Raw genomic sequence first — 24,706 nt, 5'->3', positions numbered from 1 at the left:
TTTGTTTTCTAATTCCTTTCGGGAGTCCAAAAAAATACAATGCTCTTGCCTTCTTGCAGTCCTAAGTTCTACTTCCAACTGGCATGTAGTAGAGACAAGTTCTCAGCCCTCTTGAATGTCAGTAACACCATCTATGTAAGAAACTGCCAGAGCATATGACATGTTATAGGCTTTCTAACAATCTTGTAGTACTGTGTGTGTGTGTGTGTGTGTGTGTGTGTGTGTGTGTGTGTGTGTGTGTGTGTGTATACCCACCCCAATATTGGGACTTAAACTTGTCCTGGGTCCTGTCTGTTATCACTCAGGCTAGTACTCTACCACTTGAGCCACAGCATTACTTCCACTTTTTTGCTGGTTACTTGAAGACAAGTATCTCATAGACTTTCCTGCCCAGCTTGGCTTCAAACTACCATCCTCAGATCTCAGCCTCCTGAGTAGCTAGGATTACAGGCGTGACCACTAGCACCCAGTTTTTAAGCGCATATCTGACTGTGTGGAAAACTTTGGTGGTAAGGAGAGAATCAGAGGCAGAGTACTCACTATGCATTTGGGTTTCACTGACACAGTTAAGGTCACCTAAAATGTCATTTGAGTGGCTTCATTTCACAGCAAATATCTAGCATCAGAAACATTCCCCACATCCTACCAGGATCCTTTCACACCAGAATTTCAACAAGGGACCATATGTCAAGACCCTGTCTCCTAACTGAAGCAAAGAGCACCCTGCTCACATCTGAGACTCCGTCAACACCCCTGAGGTACAAAAGTAGACCTGCAACTGGTCAGCCTATGCAAAACTTGAGCCCCGTCATCTTCTCTGCCTAAAACTGGACACGAAGGTTGTCTTCCAGTCAGTCACCTGGGATAGATCATCATGTACCAGCATCAGGAAGAACCCAGTGTACTTCAGCTCTTGTCATTTCCCTAATCATACAACGTTCTACTGTGTAGAACAGGAAGGACATTTGAGACTACTGTAAACTTCCTCCTTATATTAAGAATGGGAAAATTGAGTTCCAGAGAGGAGGATAAAATGTTCTTGTGATCTGGAGCGCTCTGTGGCCATGAGGAAGCTGGATGTAGAGGTAAGTTCTTGACAAGGTTGCATTTGATGGTTTCAGTTGATCAAGGGCATGGAAAAGGTCCATAAGATTTAGAAGGTCTTTCCAGCATTACGGAACAGCACAAGGTAAAATATCAAAGCAAAAGTTAAGTAAATTGAAGATGCAAGAGATTGAAGCAATGTAGCCAAGTGACCTAAAATCTGAAAATGCCTCTTCTCTGTAGGGTCTTCGGCACTGTGACCCCAAATTTAGTCATCTCAATGCTGTGCATGGTCTGCTTTTAACTCACAACTCTGATGACCTTTATAAAATCTGAGCCTCTCTGACTTTCAAAGAGTCCTTAGAGGAATCTTTCCAGCCCCCTTTTTTTGTAGTTGATAGAACAAAGGCCCAGAAATAGGAAATATTCCTGGAGTACTTAGAGAAACTATTAAAGTGGGAACACGATGATATTTGAACCCATATTTAATAATCATTAATATAGTACAGTTGTGATGTAGATTTGGGCATTAACTCTTTTTCCTCCTTTACTCCCCATCCACCCAACCTGCCTCACATACTTTCTGCTTTTACATTAGGCTGCTCAGAATATTGTCTTGATTTACTATTATTATTTCATGGCACTGGCATTTTGAACTGAAGGAATTATGTTTGCCTGTTCTATCACTTGAGCCTTATCCCCAGACCTATTTTTTTTTTGTTCATGGGGTTTGAACCCAGGGCCTGGGTGCTATCTCTGAGCTCTTTTTGCTCAAGGCTAGTGTTCAACCACTTTGAGCCACAGCATCACTTCTGGTTTTCTAGTTACTAACTGGAGTTAAGAGTCTCACAGACTTCCCTGCCTGGGCTAGCTTTGAGCTACGATCCTCACATCTCAGCCTCCTGAATAGCTAGGATTACAGGCATGAGCCACCAGTGCCTGGCTTCCCCAGACCTTTTTGATTTAGTTAATTTTTTAAACCAAGTCTTATGATTTTTGCCAGGGGCCTAGCCTTTTAATGGAAATACTTCTTGAGCTCTATCCTTGCTAAAGAGCAAGTCTTATGATTTTTGCCAGGGGCCTAGCCTTTTAATGGAAATACTTCTTGAGCTCTATCCTTGCTAAAGAGCAAAGTGGGGCCCAGAAATTATGTATATAAAGAAGAGAAGAGGAGTTAGGGTGTGGTTCAGTTGGTAGAGGGCTAGGTAATGAGTGAAAGCATCCTATCTTGGACCAAAAAAGTAAGGGGAGAGAGGAATGGAGGGCTATGAGAATGAACAAAATGCAACCTTGTCAAGGACTTATATCTACACTAGCTTCCTCATGGCCACAGAGCACTCCTCTCTGGGATTCAATTATCATGTTCTTGATATGAGGAGGAAGTTTACAGTAGTCTCAAATGTATTTTCCTGTTCTACACAAGTGGACCTAGTGGGTCAGATTATGTTCTAGATATTCTGTGCTCTGACACACAGACCCCCTCTGATGTTGATGTCTTCCATTGCTGTGGACATTTTTCACAATTTAGTAAACTAATATTGATGCACAATTATTTACTATGGCCTTTAATTTATTTGAATGGGTTTTGATTTTATCTAGGGCCTTTTATTGCATGATTTCATCCAGGATGCTCACTGCTACAGGTTGTTATGTCTTAATAACTTCTTCTAAGACCTTCCTGGTGTCTAATGATCTTTCTAGTTTGGAGAAGAATTAATTAATTATCATTAATTAGGATATATTTCAGGTGGAGTTTATATGACATTTTTCTCAAGATTAGACTGAGCTTATGGGTTTGGTGTGGGTGACAACAGTAGTGTTGAGTGATCATCTCTCATCACATCATGTGAAAGCTACTCTCACTCTCTCTTGCTCTTGCTCTCTTGCTCTTGATCTTGTCTCTGTCTCTCTCTCTTTTGTTGGTTCTGAGGCTTGAACTCAGGGCATGGGTGCTGTACCTGAACTTCTTTGAGTTCAAAGCTAGCGCTTTACCACTTGAGCTACAGTACCACTTCTGGATTTTTTTCTGAGTAGTTTATTGGAGAGTCTCACAGACTTTTCTGTCTGGACTGGCTTCACTTCAAGCTTCACATCTCAAACTCCTAAGTAGCTAGGATTACATGTGTGAGTCACAGGTGCCCAACTGAAAAGATACTTTCTTTATGATGATATCACACAGATGATACCAGCCTGGATAGCCTGGTTGAAGTGGTGTTTGTCTCCACTGTAAATCACCTGTGCTTCCAAACCAAATGCTAAGGGAAGAAGTCAGTAGGCTTGTCCATAATGAAGATATTCTTTCAAGGGGGAAGAATTTACATAAATTATTTGGAATTATGGGCTGGGAAGGTGGCTCAGTGGTAGAGTGCTTGCCTTGCATGCATGAGGCCCTGGGTTCGATTCCTCAGGACTACATAAGCAAAAAAGAAAAAAAGCCGGAAGTGAAGCTGTGGCTCAAGTGGTAGAGTGCTAGCCTTGAGATGAAGAGCTCAGGGACAGTGCCCAGGCCCAGAGTTCAGGCCCCATGACCGGACCCCCCCAAAAAAGAAAGATAATTAGGGAGTTATCAATGAAATTGCAGAGGAAAAAGAAACCCTGAGACAACTTTATGGTCCACCTTCCTTTTTTATATCCTGGGTACCACACTGACCACCAAGGTTCCTATTTATGATGTTAAAAAGCATTATAATTTTATTATAATATAATATAATACATAATATAATACATATAATATGTAACATGTGTTATATATAATACATATATATAATACATATATATAATACATATATATAATACATATAATATATAATATAATATATTATATATTATAATATAGTATATTACATATTATATACAACACATATATTATTTTATATTTTATAATATATTATTATATAAAATTGCTATGATTTTATTGAACATATATTCTATTCTTTTGGCTTGTATTTCAGCTCCTTCATCTTTCCCATGAATTCTTAAGTTTGGTCTTTTCTTTGAATTCAGGATCTGTGCTTGCTAGGCAGGTGCCCTACCACTTGAACCACTTCTCTAGCTCTGGTTTGCTGATTTATCATCATCATAGTCATCAGCATCATTATTTGAGATAGGTTCACTTGAATTTTTCCACTCAGAGATGGCCTTGAATTAAGAACCACCTGCTTTCAGCTGTCTAAGTAGCTAGGATTCTAGGCATGAACATTTATGTTCAGTTATGTTGTCTTTTTTCATCTCTTTCTTTGTATTTGTACTAGAACTTGAGCTTACATCCCTGTGTGCTTGATTGGCCTTTTATTATTGTTGTTGGGGCTTGAACTCTGGGCCAGGGTGCTGTCCCTGAGCAATTCAGCTCAAGGCTAACGCTCTTGAGCCACAGAGCCACTTCCAGTTTTCTGGTGGTTAATTGGAGATGAGTCTCAAGGACTTTCCTGCCGGGGCTGGATTTAAACTACAATCCTCAGATATCAGCCTTCTGAGTAGCTAGAATTACAGTGTGAGCCACTGGCACCAGCTTTGATCAGCTTTTATTGACTTTTTTACTCACAGCTAGTGCTTAGCCACTTGAGTTACACCTTCAGTCTAACATTTTGCTGGTTAGTTGGAGAGTCTCAAGGACTTTTGTGGTCCAGCTGTTTTGAGTCATACATTATTTTCTGAATTCATACTTTTAACTCTACCTCATCTCTTGAGTAACAAGGATTATAGGCACGAGAAGCCTGTACTTGGCTTTTTTTGTCTTTTGATTGTTTCCCACAGTTTTTGTAGGTTGTGATTTTTTATGTCTGATTTTTTTCCTTTGTTGCAATCTGAGTGTAATATTTCTTCCATCTTACCTTCCATCTGATGTTCTTTCTTCTTCTTGATCTTGTCTGTTGATAATGTTATTCACTGTGGTTTGTATTTGATTTATTGACATTTACATTTCTAACATTTTGGTTTTCTTGATGAATTTCTCATCCATATTGCTGGCTTTCTTGTCTGGCTCTTAAATTAATTTTCTAATTGTATTGTCTGTTTATTTGAATTATCTTTGAAGTCATCAACCATTTTTTAAAGTAGATGAATTATTAATTTAACATTTCACTCAGTTTATTATCTTTTGTTGTTGTTGTTGGTCGTGGGGTTTGAATTCTGGGCTTGGTCGTTGTCCCTCAGTTCTTCAGCTCAAGGTGAGCACTCTACCACTTGTGCCACAGTGCCACTTCTGGTTTTCTAAGTTGTTTATTGGATAAAAGAGTCTCATGGACTTTCCTGCCCAGGCTGGCTTTGAACAGTGATCCTCAGATCTCAGCCTCTTGAGTAGCTAGTATTACAGGCATGAGCCACCAACACCCAGCTACTCTACAACTTTGAGCTAAGCTCCACTTCTGGTTTTCTGGAGGTTAGTTAGAGCTAAGAGTCTCACAGACATTCCTGACCTGGCTGACGTTGAATCAGGATCCTCAGATCTTAACCTCCTGAGTAGCTAGGATTATAGGTATGAGACACCAGTGCTCAGCTGATTCATTTTTTTATTCCTATATTGAAATGAAGTAATCAGAGACTGGAAGCCTCAGCTTCTTCCCAAATAAGATTATTAAGGAGTGGAATTCAAAATTTTAGGGATAAACTAGGAGCTTAACAATGGTTAAAACTGTATTAGAGGGGCTGGGAAGTTGGCTTAGTGGTAGAGGGCTTGCCTTGCATGCCTGAGGCCCTGGGTTTGATTCCTCAGCACCACATAAGCAAAAAGAAAAAAGCCGGAAGTGGCGCTGTGGCTTAAGTGGTAGGGCACTAGCCATGAGCTGAAGAGCTGAGGGACATTGCTCAGGCCCAGAGTTCAGGCCCCACAACTGGACCAAAAAAAAAAAAAACTGTATTAGAAATTGAGAATATAAGAGATGAGATGGGGAAAGGGGTGAAAGTAGAGAAGTAATAATGTGAGTGAGCACTGTATTATTTTTACAGAGAAGTACAGAACATTTGGGAAGCAGAAAAATAGAAAAGAAAATCAATCCCTATTCAAAAAAAAAAAAATCACACAGCATACACACAGTCCCAAAACAGAGCAAAACAAAACAAAAGTCAATCTTTTACACTGAGGGAAAGTATGGGTACAGGCCAGGACTTGCCCAACTATCTGTTATTTTCCTCCAATTGGCCCTCAGAGATATGTGTTTTCTATTGCCTCGAATTTTCTCTTTTGAAGGTTTCTCCGGGAAGCATAAGAATTTTCTTGACAGCCACAGCCCTCTACAAATCTCTGGGCCCTGGCATATCTGAGGTACAGTGCTCTATTAAGGCTCAGTAGCTTAAGGTCCTGTGGAGTGGCTGGAATTCTGCTTTAGGCTGCTCTGTCTAGGATGCCTTGCATCCATTGGATGTCCAGGCATGTGAATTGTCTGTTGTGATTGGGTAATAGGGTCTCTGAGCACAGTTAGTAAGTCAGTAAGCATTCTGCCACTCTTGAAGTAGTTTCCCTGCTCCACTCAGGGAAACTACTGACTGCTCTGACCTGTCTTGGTGAGTTGTGTAGTCAGTGTGGACCAGAAGCTTGATGGATACACCTGCCCTTTCTCTCCACACATGCTTTTTGTCATGTGTTAAGCAGTCACTTTCTCAATAGCTTCGCCCATTTGGTAGCCCAGGGCCATCTATGTGATGCCTTAATCAGTCCAGTTGACCCAAACTGTCATGAATCATTGTATTTAAGTATACCTGCTGGCTTGGGGTGCAGCAGTACCCTTAGTTATTTGCTCCAGTGCCAGACAGAGGGACACAGATGCATGTCTGTTTCTGTCCAGTGATCTGAGCCAGGCTTGCTGGTCTGCACTAAAGTGTTTTGTTCACAGAATGGCTTATGTGGGTGGCTCTTTGCAGAAACACAAAACAAAAGCAAGTATACACTGACATTCCTGAGGTAGGGAACACATCTCATCCTGTTTTCACTAGGTGGTTTTGGGTTCCATCCGAGCAAGACTCTTTTTCTTTCTTTCTTTATATATATATATATATATATATATATATATAGTAAAGATACTGTACGGAGGGGTTACAGTTACATGAGCAAGGTAGTGAGTCCATTTCCTATGGAGCACTGTTACACATGCCTTTATTTTTCCCCTACCATCCCTTTCCTCCCCACCTCCCCAATTCCTTCCTCCCAGGATTTTTTGTTTCTTTTAGAGATTAGATTAAAGGTGTGGCTTTAAACTTTCCCCCCACCCTCTAGCCACTATCTGTCTCAACTTTTTGTGCCTTCCCATAGCTTCTGACTTGTCTGTTTTTCCTTGCGGTTGCATACCTGGCGTTTTATTTCTGGGTAATGAAGACACAACAAACTGGTGAGTGTCAGCCATCTACCATCTGGATCCTCCTCTTAGCATACCATAACCAGTAGCTTTTCTATACACCAACGGATGTGCTGAGAAAGACATTGGGAAAGCAATCTCATCCAAAATAGCCTTATGAATAATCAATATAAATAAAATAAAATGAATAAAAACCTAACCAAGGAACTGACAGACCTCTACAATTAATAACTACAAAATTCAGATTGAAATTGAAGAAGACTCTATAAGATAGAAGGATCTTTTTTTTTTTCATCATGGGGCTTGAACTCTGGGCTTGGGCATTGTCCCTGCACTCTTCAGCTCAAAGTGAGCACTCTACGCTTGAGCCACAGTGTCACTTCTGGTTTTCTAGTGGTTTTTATTGGAGATAACAGTCTTACAGACTTTCCTGCCCGGGCTGGCTTTGAACCACGATTCTCAGATCTCAGCCTCTTGAGTAGCTAGGATTACAGGTGTGAGCCACCGGCGCCGGCTCTTTCTTGTTTTGGATTGGCAGAATTAATATTGCAAAATGGCTACGTTAACAAGAGTACTCTAAATGCAATCCACCAAAATTCCAAAGATGCTCTTCACAGACATTGAAAAAAAATGTAATTGAAAGATAAAGTAATATTTGACTTCAGATTATACTACAGAGCCAGAAAAATTAAAACAGCATGGCACCAACACAAAAACAGATATGTTGACCAGTAGCATTGAAGACCCAGAAAAAAATCTCATGCAGATATAGCCATCTGATGATGCTCAATAATACCAAGGGGCTGGGAAGGTGGCTCAGTGGTGGAGCACTTGCCTTGCATGCATGAGGCCCTAGGTTCCATTCTTCAGCACCACATAAGCAAAAAGAAAAAAAAGCCTGAAGTGGAGCTGTGGCTCAAGTGGTAGAGCGCTAGCCTTGAGCTGAAGAGCTGAGGGACAGCGCCCAGGCCCCAGAGTTCAGGCCCCACGACCAGACCCCAATAATAATAATAATAATAATAATAATAATAATAATAATAATAATAATAATACCATCTATTGGAGAGGGAAAATGCCTCTTCAGCAAATGGTGCTAGGAAAACTCAATTTCTAGTTTTAGGAGATTAAACAAGCCACTTATCTTCTATATATATCTTCCTATAAAAAAGATCAGTTCAAGAGGATCAAAGATCTTAAGGTCAGACCTAAACTATTGCACCTATCACAGTAAAACATAAGGAGAACCCTTCAAGACCCAGGCATAGACATTACCTTCTGAATAAGAGTCCAATAAACTCTGGAAAGAAGAGCAAGAATTGACTACTGGGACTGCATCAGAGTAGATTTCTGCACACCAAAGAAAACAACTACCAGCGTAAAGAGAACCTCAATAGTGGGAAAAATTCTTTTCCAACTATTTATCTGACAGAATAATGAACTAAAAAGAAATTAAACACCAAAAGAACAAATAATGCAGTCACCTGTATAGACAAATGTATTTGATAGATTGTTCTGGAAAAGAAGTACTAATGAACAATAAATAGATGAAAAACCATTCATAGTCCTTAGGCATAAAAAAGGTACAGGGCATGGGGTGTGGCTCAAATGATAGAGTGTTTGTCTTGCAGGTATAAAGCCCTGAGTTCAATTCCCAGCACTGCCAGAAAAGAAAATGTGAATAAAAACTGCATTGAGATTCTATCTGACCCCAGTCAGAATGATCATCATAGATGAAACAAACATCAACCAGTGCTAGTCTCACTAGCATTTACCCCAAATGGGACAGAGATTCATTTCCTTAGACTAAAACTAGCGAACACAACCAGCTTACTAGGCCTTTGTCCTGATTCACAATATCCATTCAATTGTTATTGCCTAATCTGGAGACCCACATACTTCTAAATACAAGAGACAGAGAAGGATTGTGCTGTCCTAGATCATTCAAACTATAACTGCTGAACATCTCTTCTTCCTCTCCTGCTTTTGTATTCGTTCATGTGATGTTGAACTTCCCACCTCTCTGCTTCTGTATCAATGACTTCCCTCTCATGATGCTCCATATTAGATTGCTTGGACTTAGCCTAGACAGGATTCTGTATTTCTTTAACCTTTGAATTTACTCTTAGGGAAGCTAGGATATTTTTTTCTTCTTTCTATGGTGTCAAGTGGTTTTATACAGAATCAACAAAAACATTTGCAAGTCTCCTCTGTGCTTTGAGCATATTATTTTTCATATCTCATGGTAACTTTTGTGCCCTTTAATATTTCTCAAGGTTTTTTCCTCTATTGTTTCAGGATTAATTCTTCCTTCTGTTTTCAAGATATCATATCTAGGACATATTTGGCACTCAGTAGTATATTGTTCTTTTGTAAGTTACTGGTTTTTGTTTTCATCTTTATCAATACATTGGTTATCTATGTTGAAATGCTTTTGAAATTTTCACTGAATTATATTCTGTTGTAGGTATTATAATGACATGAGAGTTTTGGTTTGCCCTTTCCTGGTTTATTTCTATAGCTCATGAGTCCCTTTGTGTTTGCTGTATCTCTGACACACTGAACCGGACAAAGGCTTTGTTCTTTGATCCATAAATAAGACCAGTGCTATCATATACTTTCTTGTAGTAGAAGGGGTGAGATGAAGCGGTTCCTGGTATTTCCTTAAGGGAACTGTGAGGCCACAGGCTTAGATTGGCAGGTACTGTACTCAGATTTCGTTGAGGGCAATTTCCAGCTAATGTATAATTACTACTTGGGGGGCCAAGATGACCTTTCAGGACATTAGACTGGCTAGTAGTGATGTGATCTAGTTCTCATGTCTTCTGTTTGGTGCCTTAGCATTTAATCTATAGAACAAGGGTGGCTTTTCTCATTACCCTTTTACACAGCATTCTTGTGGCAGAGTCTGATTCTAGGGTGGAATGATTGAAAATAGGTTTTTGAGGTCTCCTCACTCCAAAATCATGCCGTCTGCCTCTCTGAATGCATTAGATTCACTATGTTTTGTGTTATGGTGTGACATTGCCAGAGAGGTACACGTTCAAGGAAGTTGTGTCGATCTCATGCATTCCACTGTTTGGGTCCATGACTGGATGGCTCCATTTCTCTAGGATTATGGAGAGACAGAACACCACGGCAGAAAAAAGCAGTGGAACAAAGCTGTTCAACTTTATGATATCCAAGAAGCAGAGAGAGACACAGAGAGACAGACCGAGGCAGACACAGAGAGTCAGACAGACAGACAGACAGAAGGGCCAGGGATAATTGCATCTCTTTCCATGCATCCACCTTGTGATCTAATTCCTCCAATGACACACTGCCTCCTATTTTCCATCCACTCCCCAAAATATCAACATATTGCAGATCCCATCAAGGGATTCATCCACTCCAACATTGCTCAAAAATTTAAGTACAAAGACTCCTTTGAACTACACTCTTAGTTGTGAGCCTTGTAAAAACTTTTAAAAAATACATGCTTCTAACTTTCAAGGGCAATGAATAAACATTTCTATTCTAAAAGGGAAGAATAAAGAATAGTAAAGAATGAGCAAGGGGCTGGGAAGGTGGCTCAGTGGTAGAGCACTTGCCTTGCATGCATGAGGCCCTGGGTTCGATTCCTCAGCACCACATAAGCAAAAAGAAAAAAAACGCCGGAAGTGGCGCTGTGGCTCAAGTGGTAGAGTGCTAGCCTTGAGCTGAAGAGCTGAGGGACAGCGCCTAGGCCCAGAGTTCAGGCCCCATGACGGGCCCCTCTCCCCTCAAGAAAAAAAAAAAAAGAATGAGCAAGCCAAAGCAAGCTTCAAACCTAGCAGGGCAAACAGTAAATCTGTGTGCTGCATGTGGGATATGTGGTGGTGCCCTGTGAGATTTCAAAGGCTGAGTGGCCCCACCTCCCATCCGCCCATTTTAGACCACTTTCTTGGCTCTGCTTGTCGCCTGGGGCTTTGCTTGGTAATTCCTGGCATTTCCTTTGGTCACTGTTGTAGCTTTGGCTTCAGACTCATTGGTGCATGTGCTGCCCACTCCATGCCCGCTGGCCTGGATTATGATTCTGCCGCATATTGCCTGGCTTCCCAAGCTTTCCTCTGACATCTGGGTGGAACACTCCATGACCCCACTTAACTTTTGTGTTCTGCCTTCCTGAAAAGTTAGCGGCAGGTGGAAGATGCTGCCTGCCATCAGTTCAAGCCATGGACAGGTCTCTGGTGCTGAGGTTGCACTGGCCTCCAAGAGCCTGGGTGATTGAACCTGGATAAACACGTTCCTAGCTGTCCCCGTATGATTGCACTTCGTGTGATCAGGGGACCCTTCCGGGAAGACTGTCGACAGAAGTGGCATTAGGGGAAGGGTCTTGACTCAAGAGGCTCAGCAATTGGAGACCCTACCTTGCCCATGAGATCAACTTCATTGCCCGAGATCATTTCAGGAAACAAAAGATCAAGATAGACTCTTCTGAAGGGAAGCCTGGATCACAGTGTGGACAGTTTGCACGGGCTGTTTGCAAGCAGTCAAGGAGCAGGACTCTAAATGGAGTCCTTGAGAAGAAATGAGAGGGGCTACCTAGGAAAAGCTATAAGAAGACAGGAAGAACGATAGAAGTGTAACCACATCAGTAGCTCTGAAGCCGTGTGTATTGAAGTTTGGATACAATACTCTTACAACACTTTCTAAAGGACAAGAATATGAAATCATCATAATTATACATTCATGTTTCCAGGCACCCAAATTGAAAGACTGATAATTATGTCACAATAGCAACATCAAATGACAGAACCATAAAGGCAAAAAGGTTTGCAAAGTTGGTATTAATTCAAATTTGATTGTTATTGGGTCAGGGGAAAACTTGGACAATAAATTGTTTTGGATTCAAAGTAAAAGAAATGCAAAGAGAGTTAACTCATCACACTGCAAAACAAGGAGGCGATAAACAGACATACAGAAAACAAACACTAAAGGGACATGTGATTGTGTGATTTATCTCATTGTGTGACTGAAGCTAAGCTAGAATGAATTCAAATTGGATTGTTATAATTTTATTTAGGTATTCTATGCAATTCCTATGGTAAAGACCAAGAAAGCATTTATAAAATAGACAGGGTGTGCTGGGAAGGTGGCTCAGTGGTAGAGCGCTTGCCTTGCATGCATGAGGCCCTGGGTTCTATTCCTCAGCACCACATAAGCAAAAAGAAAAAAGCCAGAGGTGGTGCTGTGGCTCAAGTGGTAGAGCACTAGCCTTGAGCTGAAGAGCTGAGGGACAGCGCCCAGGCCCCAGAGTTCAGGCCCCACAACTGGACTCAAAAAATAAGATAAAATAAAATAAAATAGACAGGGCTCTGAGACTTGGAATAAACAACTCGTGGTATAAGGATGGGCTATAGATAGATAAATAGCAGATTTCTGTGTTTAAAGCTGGATAAACAGCTCTTTGCCCAACTAAGATATGCCAATAAAAATGTTTTTAAAATATTTTAATTGGCCTATATTAGTTGTACAGGGGTTTTATTGTGACATCCCCATACTTGTATAAGATGTACCCTGATGAATCTCATTCCGTTCCTCAGTCTCCTTCATCCTCCTCCTAACCTCTTAAAACAATTTCCTCGGGTTTCATGGTTCTGTTTCTATGCAGGCATGTGATGGGCTTTGACCGTGTTTACCTTTGGTCTCCCCTCCCACCAGTACCCAACTACCCAACAGAGCCTGTTTTGCCTTTTTAGTGTATTGTAATTGTACTAAGGGGTTTCACATATGCACTTATTATATTAAAATATAATTATATTTGAATTATAAAATAAAGGGGATCAAATTAACCCCCTCTGTTTCTCTATCTTTCCCTATCCACTATCTTCCTACAAACAGCTTTCAGTGAGTTTCCTTTTAACTTCTTCAGATGTAGACACAATGTGTTTCACTATTACTCATCTTGCATCTTTCTCTTTCAGGGTTGAATAACCCTTGATAGCTGGGTACCATTAGGTACTGGTCAGGAACTAAGGACCCAGACTCTTTGTTGTCTTAAAAAAACACAGAAGATACCAACTGATGACAGAATTTGGCATTAATAAATGAGTAGAAAAATAAAACCTGAACAGTCAGTAAGAAGGTAACAATGCATATCAAAGTTGATATAACAAATAAGGAATAGGAAAACAATAGAAAAAGTTTAAAGCTGGTCTTTAGTAAAGGTTAAAAGGTGGACAAATATCACAAGCCAGGATACTGTAAAGACACTAGTACATCCAAGTTCATTGCTGTGCTATTCGCAATAGTCAAGCTATGGAAATAGTCCAGATGCCCTACAATCGACGAGTGGATCAAAAAATGTGGTATCTATACACAATGGAATTTTACACAGCCATTAAGAAAGAATAATATTATGTCATTTGCAGGGAAATGGATGGACCTAAAACCGATCAAGCTCAGAGACACAAATGGTGCATGTTTTCTCTCATATGCAGAAGCTAGACATAAAATACACTGGGACATAATAAATTAAGTAGGTCTCCAGGCATTCACACACAGTGAAACTAAAGCAGGATACTCTTAGGAGAGGAATACAAAAGTGTCATTCTTATGTGCATCTGAGCTTATAAAATAAAATTTAGTGAAGTGAACTCCAGAAAATAGAAACAAGAGTTTTTTTCCTTTGTGCTTTTTGGTTTTCTTTTCTGTCTTTTTTTGTTTATCTGTCTTTGGGAGGGTCAGGGGGCACAGAAATGGAAGGACAAAAGGTGAACAAATGTAGCAGTACTCACTAGACACTAGTGGGTGGGGATGGGAGGGAAAAAACTGGCCGAGAGAAAGTGAAGAGGTGACATTGTCCAAAAAGAAATGAACTCTTTACCTGACTTATATAACTGTAACCCTTTGCACATCACCTTTATAGTAACAATAAAAAAGGGGGGAAGAGTCAGACAAACAATTTTCTGGATCTATGGTGAAAATGAGAGAAGCTGTGAGTTAATAAAACAGGAAGTGAAATCAGACATATTCCTGAATACATTATAAGAAGCAATTTAAGAGGTATTTGAACAAATGTACATCTACAACATGGATAACTTAGATATCCTAGACAAGTTCCTGGAAACTTATTATTAAGAATATGTAGAAAATATAATTCAATATGTCAAAAATATGATTCAAGAATTTGTAGAAAATATGACACGTTTATAGCAAATAAAGCTGGGGGAGATGATTGAAGGTGATAGACATGTTTCTGTGGCAGAGATGGAACTGGAAACAAGCCCTTTATATGGTCCAGCAATATTTTTTGACTCCTCTATGTTCGTTTCTGCTCCTGAAGGATTTTTCTTCACCTGACTCTTCCTCATAATAGTAGAAAGAAGGTTGTTTCAGTAACACAGTTTTCCATCTTGAAGATTCCTCTCTCAAACTATTATATCTGGCCCTCTGGCCTGTCTGTCCACAGACAAGATTGTTTAACCCATTGCCTCTTGCTGAAGAGGGATAGACTTAATCTATTACTCTTTGGAACATTTGAGTCTGAAAGGATCTGAAGAAGGAGAATCTGTGAACCAAGGGCAAGAATGTGCTGCTGTGGACAGGTGGAATTGAAGACAAAATAAACCAATAATTTCCAAAGAGCCTGTTGAAGTTTATTTCTGGGAAGTCTGTTTGTCCCCGAAGTTCCACTAAAAAAAGTCATGAGGGGCTTTAGACTTGGTTTGAGGTGAAACACAAAGTGACTGGAGGAGGTCTAGTGTTGTGTTTAATGTTACATTTCTAGTCAAGGGTTTACGTATGGCTTTCATATGGCTCTAAGAATGCCCCTTCCTTTTATTTTGGAACTAGCCATTGCAGAAATTCTCACCAAGCCCCTGACATTGTAGGAACCAAGACATCTCAGGAGTCAAAACAAATGATGCAGAAAGTTAACTCTTTATTAGAAAGCAAAATTTTGAGCCATCTCCAAGTTAAAGACAAGCAAGCATGAACGGGTGATCCCATCCATAGTAGAATATCTTGGGGCACATGGGAGTCTGGATCACAGATTTCACTCAGGTCAGGTGACTCCTAAAGAAAGAGGGCATAGTGATGTGAAGCCAGTGAAGTCAGTGGTCAAGACATGAGCTGTGACCCCAGTCCCTTTTAGCTCCATCTGGACCAACTCCTGCATCTTGGGGTGGTAGACCCCTAAGGTCCAGGGGATCCATGGTTTCTGTTGCTTTCCTTTGCTCAGATGAAGGACTATTAATGGAAACTTGCAGGGAACACCTTTTTTTTTCCTCCTTGGACTCCAGATTTCTCTCCTGACATTGCAAATAATCCAACTGGGACCTGTGGTTCCTCTGGTGCCTCCCTTTTTCAGCTCTCCTGCATCACAAGCAGGGACCGTTTTGGTATTACTCTCTCTCCTGTATTGTGAGGGAAAAAGAAGCTAATGGTTGGATCTACAAAGGAGGATAAATGCACTCTACTAGAGATACAAGAATAGCTATGCTATGCATAACGAAGAACTCACTGTTCTAATACTTCATGGCAACGTGAGAAACGAAATTAAGCTTTACTAATCAAAAGCACCCGAATTTAAAAGGTTACAACATGAGCTCATAAATATGATTGGATATGTGGTACACATTTAATTTTAGAATAGATAACGTGCAACAAAACACCACTAAAGCTGGATGTGGTAGCCTATGCCTGTAATGCTAGCGACTTGAAAGGTGGAAATTGGGAGGATTGTAGACACAGTAAGACTCCTCCACCCCATCTCAATCAATAAAAAGCTGGGCATGGTGGTCGGTGCCTATCATCTCAGCTATGTGGATAGTGGAAATAGATTGTGTAGTTAAGTGGTCCAGGCATAAATACAAGAGCCTATCTCAAAAATAACCAAGGCAGCTGGGTGCTATGGCTCAGAGCTATAATTTAAGCTACTCAGAAGATTGAGACCTGGAAGGTCATAGTTCAAAGCAAGCTTGGACAGAAAAGTCTGAGAGACTCCCAGTTCCAATTAACCAGCAAAAATCCAGGCTGGATGTGTGGCTGTATTGGTAGATCATCAGCTGTGAGCAAGAAAACTGAACGAGAGCTCAAGGTCCTGAGTTCAAACTCTGGTAATAGTGCCTCCCTACACTCCAAAAAAGTACAAGAAAAGCAAAAAGGCCGGGAGCCAGTGACTCACGCCTGTCACCCTAGCTACTCAGGAGGCTGAGATCTGAGCATTGTGGTTCAAAGCCAGCCTGGGCAGGAAAGTCCACGAGACTCTTATCTCCAATTAACCACCTGAAAACCTGAAGTGGTGCTGTGGCTCAAGTGGTAGAGCACTCGCCTTGAGCTGAAGAGCTGAGGAATAGTGTCCAGGCCCAGAGTTCAAGCTCCACAATTGACAAAAAAGAAAAAGAAAAGCAAAAAATGGTAAGAGTGGTTCAAGTGGCAGAGTGCCTGTCTAACAAGTCCAAATCCTAGTACCACCAAAAACTGCCCCCCTCCAATGAAAAAAAGAGAGAAGACCCTTGAAGATGCTAAGTTTGCTTTCTGTATCTTGACCAGTACCCACCTCACCAGGAACTGTTATACATTTCCCCAAAGTTTATAACACAACATTTCCATGGATGTGCACGGTGGATACATTCCCATTGTGGGCCCGGGGACTTTGCATGTACTACTTCTAAACATGTATGTATCCTGTTTGCTAAGAAAACATACCTCAATATTGATCCAGGTCTTCAGTTAGCCAATGAGTGTTATTAGGCAATAGATTTCAACGCTATCCCCTTTATACATCTGCACTGCCCTTGACTAAGATAAGCAGCTTTTAGTTGATCACTATGGCCATGTAGCTGCTGTTTGTATTGGACCTGATATAGTTGTTGTTGTTGTTGTTGTTGTGTTGGTCCATGATAGAGCATGCTTTCTTTTGTGTTAACAAGTTGGACAATGTGTCTCTGGGCCTGTGGGCCATAGTCTTCCTTTTGTTGATGGATCTGTGTCTTCATGCCTTTCACCACAAGTGACTTCAGCTGACTTGGAGCACCTGGCACCATAAGTGTCTTCAGCTGACTTGGCTCGCCTTGCACCATAAGTGTCTTCAGCTGACTTGGTGCAGCTGGCACCATAAGTGTCTTCAGCTGACTTGGCTCGCCTTTCACCACAAGTGACTTCAGCTGACTTGGCGCACCTGGCACCATAAGTGTCTTCAGCTGACTTGGCTCGCCTTGCACCATAAGTGTCTTCAGCTGACTTGGCGCACCTGGCACCATAAGTGTCTTCAGCTGACTTGGCACACCTGGCACCATAAGTGACTTCAGCTGACTTGGAGCACCTGGCACCACAAGTGTCTTCAGCTGACTTGGAGCACCTGGCACCACAAGTGTCTTCAGCTGACTTGGAGCACCTGGCACCATAAGTGTCTTCAGCTGACTTGGGGCACCTGGCACCATAAGTGTCTTCAGCTGACTTGGCGCACCTGGTACCATAAGTGACTTCAGCTGACTTGGCTCGCCTTGCACCATAAGTGACTTCAGCTGACTTGGAGCACCTTGCACCACAAGTGACTTCAGCTGATTTGGCTCGCCTTGCACCACAAGTGTCTTCAACTGACTTGGCTCATCTGTCACAACAAGTGTCTTCTGCTGACTTGGTGCACCTTGCACCAGAAGTGTCTTCTGCTGATTTGGGTCCCCAGTCAGGATAAGTGTCTTCTGACTTTCCTTACCTTTCACAACTAGTGTCTTCTGCTGACTTGGCTCACCTTTCAAGACAAGTGTTTCCTGATGACTTTGCTGGGCAGAAATGCCTTTGGATAGTTGCTGGGTTTTGCTTCCTTCTGCAGCACACAGTGCATCTTCTCTAGCTATAGTTTGCTGTGTCATCTGTTGTTGTTGTTGTTGTTGTTGTTGTTGTTGTGGCATGCCAAAATCTTTGGTCTGTACCTGGGATTTTGTTTTGGTTACAATGCCTTCTGCAGCTAAAACTCCTTTTGTGGCTGTTGGTTCATGGTGGGGTTGAGTCTGTTGTTGAAGTGCCTGTTGAATCTGTTGTGTAAGTAGATGCTCATAGGATCTATCTGGAAACTGGCTTTTTGTCTGGCCTGGTAATTGATAATAAGAATGTGTGAGTTACATGATCTCTAATGCTGCCTTCCAAGCCTTATCTAGACCCTTTTTTATGGAACCACTGATGATTACCCAAGGGATTTGGATTTTGGTGGAGAAGACTCAGTTCATTGTGAAGAAGAAGGTATGCCTAAAGGTACTTCTGCTTACTGCCACCCCCCCGACCAAAGTAACCTTAGAAGACATTCTCCCTGAAGGACTTTTTCCCCCTAGCCAGCCTTTCCCACTCACCATAGAATGGCATACCAGCGGCTTGCTTCTCCAGAATGAGGAGCAGAGAAAGGATGAAGATGGGGGACTTCATCTTGCTAGAAAGATGTCAGCTGAGAGCTGAGTGGAGCCTCTGGTTTATATCTTCTTTGACTGTGTGTGCCACGGGTGTGGCTGGTGCGAGAAGGCACTGGTCCTTGCTTATCTGCAATGCCAGCTTCCTCTCCTCTGCACAGCTGGGGGCATTGTTAATATACTAGGGACACAAGGCCATAGACTATTTCCTATTCCCACAATCCCTTTCGAATGTTTATCAGCCCTGAGATCATCACTTAGCATTTCCAGAAGAAATTCAGGGTAGAGAAGGGAAGAGGCTCACTTGAGGCTATAAAAAGGAATCAGAGAGCCTGATCAAGCTTTCATAATTCGAGAAAGGACCTCCATCTACAGTATATCCCTGAACTTCTGTTTGTTTCCCTATGAGCTGTGAAGACATGCTGTTTCACAAGAACTTGAGAGGTAGAACACACAGAAGTATACAAACACAGATGAGAAGCCAATTTCTGGAGGCCAAGGAGGGCTTCAATAACAAACAAAGCCCATCAGCCTCAAAAGTGGCTATGAAGGACATAACCATAAAAACCAGCCAGTGCCCAAACTTCTCCAAGTAGGTCCTGTGAGTTATTCATGTTTCCAAAATTGAGAGGCTGTACAAGGTGGTTACAATGCAATGTGTCCATCTAAGTAGTCCAGGGCTTCTTGGTCAGTGTCTTCCCTTCCCTCATTCTTCTTATCCCCTCTGTTCTCTCCTTCAGACCAATTACATATTTCTTACTTCCTTTATCACATCTGTACATTCAGTATTCTTGTTGTTATTTGTCCCTTATTCCCGTTTCCATTCACCCACTCCCCTCCCACTCACTGTACCGGTACCCTTACTATCTCATTTCAGCTTCCTGATACTCATTTTGTTAAATTGTCTTCCAGTCATGCAAAAGATTTTACTTCCCTTCGGGAGAATGAAATTGTGTCAGTTGCAGGGAGATGGCTGGAAAATATCATACTGAATGAGGTAAACCAGGCCCAGAAAGACAAAAGGTGCATCTTCTCTCTTTCTTTCTCATATGTGTATCTTAGACCCAAAATACAACACAAGGACATGTGTGTACCCATGACTTAGTTGTCTAAAGTATAGCATATACAGAAGTGAAACTCCACAGAGTTACTTTGATGAAAGGAGTATAGTTGTGTTGGGTTGTTAGATGGAGGATGAAGAAAACCAGTAGCAGGAAGTCTGTACATTAAGTAGAGTGATACTTGTGGCTATTCCTAGAAGGTGAGATGAGCTACAGAGTTATTTTTTAAAGGATGGGCAGAATTTTAACATGCTTGAATGGTGATAGGAATGATCAAGAAAAAGAAAGAGGAATATTAGTTCCTTATTTAATTCTCATCATGAAATGGACCTAAAAAAACCCCACAGTATATATTTCATGAAATAACATTGTACTGAAGTGTTAAATAGATCAAAGTCCCAATAAGTTGTTAGGAATACTTACTAATATTGATAAATTTATTAGCATATTGAGACAGGAAACAAAGTGACTATTTCCTCCTTGTGTAGAAGAAATGTTTTACATTCTCCTAGTTTTGTCCACACAGAGTGTGGTAGGGACAAACCACAGGAAAAGAGGACAGCATTGGACTGCAGAGCCTGTATGATTAGAGCAGCACTGCAGGTGATTTCAGCAGGAGGATGGGTTAAAAATCTTTTTTCAGCCTGGTACCAGTGGTTCATGCCTGTAACCCAAACTACTCAGAAGCTGAGATCTGAGAATTATGGTTGAAAGTTAGCCCAGGAAGGAAAATCCATGAGAAGTGGAGTTGTGGCTCAAGTGGTAGAGTGCTAGCCTTGAGCACAAAAGCTCAGGGACAGCACCCAGGCCTAGGATGAGTTAATATATATATGTATGTATATATGTACTTTCCCCCCCAAGCATTATGTCCTAAAATCCCAGTCTACTAGAGCAATGTTTTATAGATGGGATCAAGAAAAGAATCAACCACATTTTCACAAAATAGCAAAGATAAAACTCAGTATGTCATCAAACACAAGACATGGGAGCTATATGATTTTAATATTATTCATTCTGAGCTTCTACCAAGGTTATGTTTTTGTCACAAGATTTGTGATGATTCCCACCAACCTTGACACCAGTCAACTGCATTAAAATGATGTTGAACTAAAATTGCATTTTGTGTCTGCTTACATCTGTACTCCTCCACACACTTCCCTTGAGAAAAACATACCAGGAACTGTTCCTGTACAAGCTTGCTGATAAGACTGAACCCGATAGCACTGGCCTTGTCAACACATCAAAGAACTAAGTCTGTGCCTAAACTTGTGTCCAAAAGATACAGATAAAACAATGAGAATCACAATGTTAAAAAAGAAAACCAGGAAAAGTCAAATAAGACATAGCAAGAGATTATGATAAAGATGAATGCAGAAATTCATGACATGGAAAGATGAAAAATGATATAGCTGATGAATAAAACAAGATACAGTGTGTGGGTGTATGTGTGTGGGTGTGTATGTATGTATGTGTGTGTGTGTAATTATTTTTATGGTATGAGATTAGAACTCAGGACCTTGTGCTTGCTAGGCAGGTATTTTACAACTAGAGTCAAAACTTTAGCTCTTTTGCTTTAGGTTATTTTTTATTTTATTTTATTTCTTTTGTTGGTCCTAGAGCTTAAACTCAGGGCCTGGGTATTATCCCTGAGCTTTTGTGCTCAAAGCTAGTACTCTACCACTTTGAGCCACAGCTCTACTTCTGATATATATACATATTTTTGTATATATATTTCTGATAGAGAGAGAGAGAGAGAGAGAGAGAGAGGAACGGAGACAGAGATAGAGACACAAAGAAAGAGAGAGACTAGATACTTAAATCTTGCTTTGATCCAACTTACCATTCTATTTTTTTTTTTTTTTTTGCTGTTGTTCCAGTCTTGGGGCTTAAACTCAGGGTCTGGGTATTAGCCACCAAAGCCCAGCTTACACATTCTATTTCTTTTGGATGGATAAATAAGGCCTTTAACTGTAAATGTTAACACAGAAAGATATGTGGTATTTCCTACCTGTTTTTAGTGTTAGATTCTTCCCAACCCTTGTTTATCTACTCCTTGGTTAGATTTATTTTCTTCCTTGTTTTCAGGTTATATTGATCTTCCTTTTCTATATGTAGTATTCCTTTTAGTATCACCTGTAGTTCTGGTTTAGTGGCCATAAATTGCTTTAGATTTTGTTTATCCTGGAATGTTTCTATTTGTCTTTCAGCTATAAATGATAGTTTTGCTGGGTACAATATTCTGGATTGGCAATTGTTTAGTTTCAGTGCTTGAAATGCAGCATTTCAAGCCTTGCTTGCTATTAAGGTTTCTGTTAAGGTGTCTGCTATGCAAGTTACTTGCATTTTTCTCCTGCAGTTTCAGTGTTTTTTTCTTACTTCCCTGTACTTAATGTTTTAACTATAATATGTCAGGAGGAGGTTTTATTCTCATCTGATCTGTTGGATGCTGCAGGTCTCCTGTAGTTGGATGGACTTCTCTTTTTTGAGATTTGGGAATTAATTTGAACATATTTCCTATGTCTTTAGCTAGCTCTTCTATGCCTGTGATTCATAGGTTTGGTCTTTTAAGAGTCTTGAAGGTTTTATAGTTCTTTAATTTCTTTATCTTCTTCTAATTTTTCTACTGTATCACCTTATGGCCAAATTCTGACTTTTATTCCATCTGCTCTACTGGAGACATTTTAAATGATAACTTCCATCTCAGGATTTCAGTTTGACTTTTTCTCAGTTTGACTTTATTGAAGCTCACCTGGGATAAATTTGAATTGTATTTTTGTAACTTTGCATATTGTACAGAAATCTGAAACAAAAAACGTGAAAATATCTATAGAATTCACATAAGAAAAGTGGAAAGAGTATCAAAGATGACAGTCCAAATAATCAATCCCTCTAAACCACTCATAGTACCTAGGCACCAGTGGCCCAAGCTTGTAATCCTTGCTACTCAGGAGGCTGAAATCTGGAGGATCATATTCAAAACCATCCTGAGTGAAAAAGTCTGAGACACCATCTCTAATCAACTAGTAAAAGGCAGGGATGGAGGTTGGGATCAAGTAGTAGATCACCAGTCATGAGTGAAAAATCTAGGACTACAAGTGTGAGACACCACACTCAGCTCCAATGCATTTTTTTTTTTTTGTCTGTCATGGGGCCTGAACTCTGGGCCTGGTTGCTGTCCCTCAGCTCTTTAGCTCAAGGCTAGCACTCTACCTCTTGAGCCACAGCACCACTTCTGGCTTTTTCTACTTATTTGGTGCTAAGGAATTTTACCCAGGGCCTCATACATGCAAGGCAAGCACTCTACCACTGAACTCCAGTCCTCAGACCTCAGCTTCCTGAGTAGCAGCTAGAATTATAGGCATGAGCCACTAGTGCTCAGTGACTCTCAGACATTTTTAGTGGTTGTTTTTTGTTTGTTTTGTTTTTGTGCCCGTTGTGGGACTTGAACTGAGGACTTAGGTGCTGTCCCTGAGCTTTATTGTTCAAGGCTAGTGCTCTACCAGTTGAGCCACAACTCCATTTCTGGCTTTTTTTTAATGTTTAATTTGAGATAAGAGTCTCACAGATTTTTCTGCCAGGGCTGGCTTTGAGCCCCAATACTCAGCTCTCAGCCTCCTGAGTAGTTAGGATTACAAGCGTGAGCCACTGGTACCCAGCTAAGTGGCTGTTTTGAAAGTAACTTTCATCACGCACTGATGCTTGGATGTGGAAAGGCGCCATGGAATGTCCCACCAGGAGTTCCAGAGTGAGAATTCTGTCATTTGATCCTCAAGACTGAATCCTGGAATGTTGCTTAACAGAGTAGCTTTCAGAAGCCCTCTTCACACACAGAGAAGCTTCTCTTCTTTATATACATATTTCTGCCCCACCCTCTTTACTCTTTAAAGTATAAGAACATTCAAGTTCAAAAAAGTTTCTCCACTGGAAATCTGTTGCTATTTCTACACATGGAATTTGAAGTCTCAGATTTCTGATTCTCTTGAAGGAATGTATTTATAAGGTTTCATTGTTCTTATTATTTGGTTGTAGAATTGCAGATTCACATTTCACCAGGACACTCACTTCTCAAGAATCCTGTTTTTTTTCCCCTAAAACACAACACTGAGAAGAAATGCTTCTCAGAGAGTAGTAAAACATTGGTTTTTATAAAAATTGAAAACATATGCATGGTAAAAAAAATACTGCATAAGGAAAGGAAAAAATGATAGTTAATAGTTCACTAGAAAGATATGCATTAAATATATGAGAGCAGATGCAGAGGTTTCTCACATTTTGGTAGGGGACACAGGCTGGGTTTGTATTCCAGACTGCCCCTGCCTTGATGACCCCCCTGTCTCAGCCTCAGAGTGCTGAATTAGAGTTGTACAGTAGGAAACTTAGCTGTGAACTTTTTTTCTAACAAAAGCAATTTTCTTTTAAATTAATAAGATATCCTGGATAGCAAAGGCAGCAGAGTAGCCAAGTCATCTCATAGGGTGGAGAAGAGTTAACCCCTGGATTGCTGTGACAGCTGTGACATCTCATGGCTCATTAAACAATGGATTTGCTAGCTAGGTAAATTCTGAAGTATCCCAACTTCCCAGGGCCAGTGGGACTCAAACTCATGATTAGAGAAAGAAGTCACCAATACTCAATCTTTATGAGCTGTGGCGATTGCTCCCCTCTATATCGGGACAGTAAAGTCAAATAGCTCAGGGTATTTAAAGGCAAGATCCATGGGGGGGGGGGAAATGGGGGAGGAGACTCACAGGTGGTCAGTGGTAGTCTTGTAATCGACAAAGAAGCAAGTTACAGAAGCAGGACTAGCAGTTAGTGATTACAAAATGGTGATTGCAATTCCAGTCATTCCAATAACCAAGGCAACAAATCATCAAGGCAAGGTTCTTATCCCAAAGCTTCCCAGCAAAGGAGCAAGTTAGTGAAATAGCAATTACAGTTTCAATAAACAAAG

At 40.8% G+C, this 24,706-nt stretch overlaps 1 protein-coding gene and 1 long non-coding RNA gene across 3 annotated transcripts in view; one reads left to right on the top strand and one right to left on the bottom strand.

The window, feature by feature from the left end:
• Window positions 1–1,070: 1,070 nt before the first annotated feature.
• The window catches only part of LOC138805203 (uncharacterized), a 33,900-nt gene continuing 10,264 nt past the window's right edge, over window positions 1,071–24,706 (top strand). Inside the window, exon 1 of the long non-coding RNA XR_011365465.1 lies at window positions 1,071–1,085. This is a non-coding gene — a long non-coding RNA (uncharacterized lncRNA). The remainder of the gene's footprint in view (window positions 1,086–24,706) is intronic.
• LOC138805202 (seminal vesicle secretory protein 2-like) lies at window positions 15,212–18,846 on the bottom strand. 2 transcript variants are annotated; one of them, XM_069989836.1, is made up of 3 exons: window positions 18,641–18,846; window positions 17,001–18,384; window positions 15,212–15,365 (listed from the first exon to the last, which is right to left on the bottom strand). In XM_069989836.1, exons 1-2 carry the CDS (start codon window positions 18,711–18,713, stop codon window positions 17,042–17,044), a joined length of 1,416 nt encoding a protein of 471 aa, XP_069845937.1. In that variant the 5' UTR covers window positions 18,714–18,846; the 3' UTR covers window positions 15,212–15,365; window positions 17,001–17,041. The 2 variants fall into 2 exon arrangements, with proteins under 2 accessions (XP_069845937.1, XP_069845938.1); XM_069989837.1 differs by lacking the exon at window positions 15,212–15,365 and adding an exon at window positions 15,372–15,706.

This window comes from Dipodomys merriami, unplaced genomic scaffold (assembly GCF_024711535.1).
Source record: "Dipodomys merriami isolate MVZ:Mamm:240054 unplaced genomic scaffold, mDipMer1.0.p SCAF_39, whole genome shotgun sequence".
Taxonomy (NCBI): domain Eukaryota; kingdom Metazoa; phylum Chordata; class Mammalia; order Rodentia; family Heteromyidae; genus Dipodomys; species Dipodomys merriami.
The sequence above is the reverse complement of the archived record's forward strand: the minus strand, read 5'-3'. Positions and strand labels throughout refer to the sequence as shown.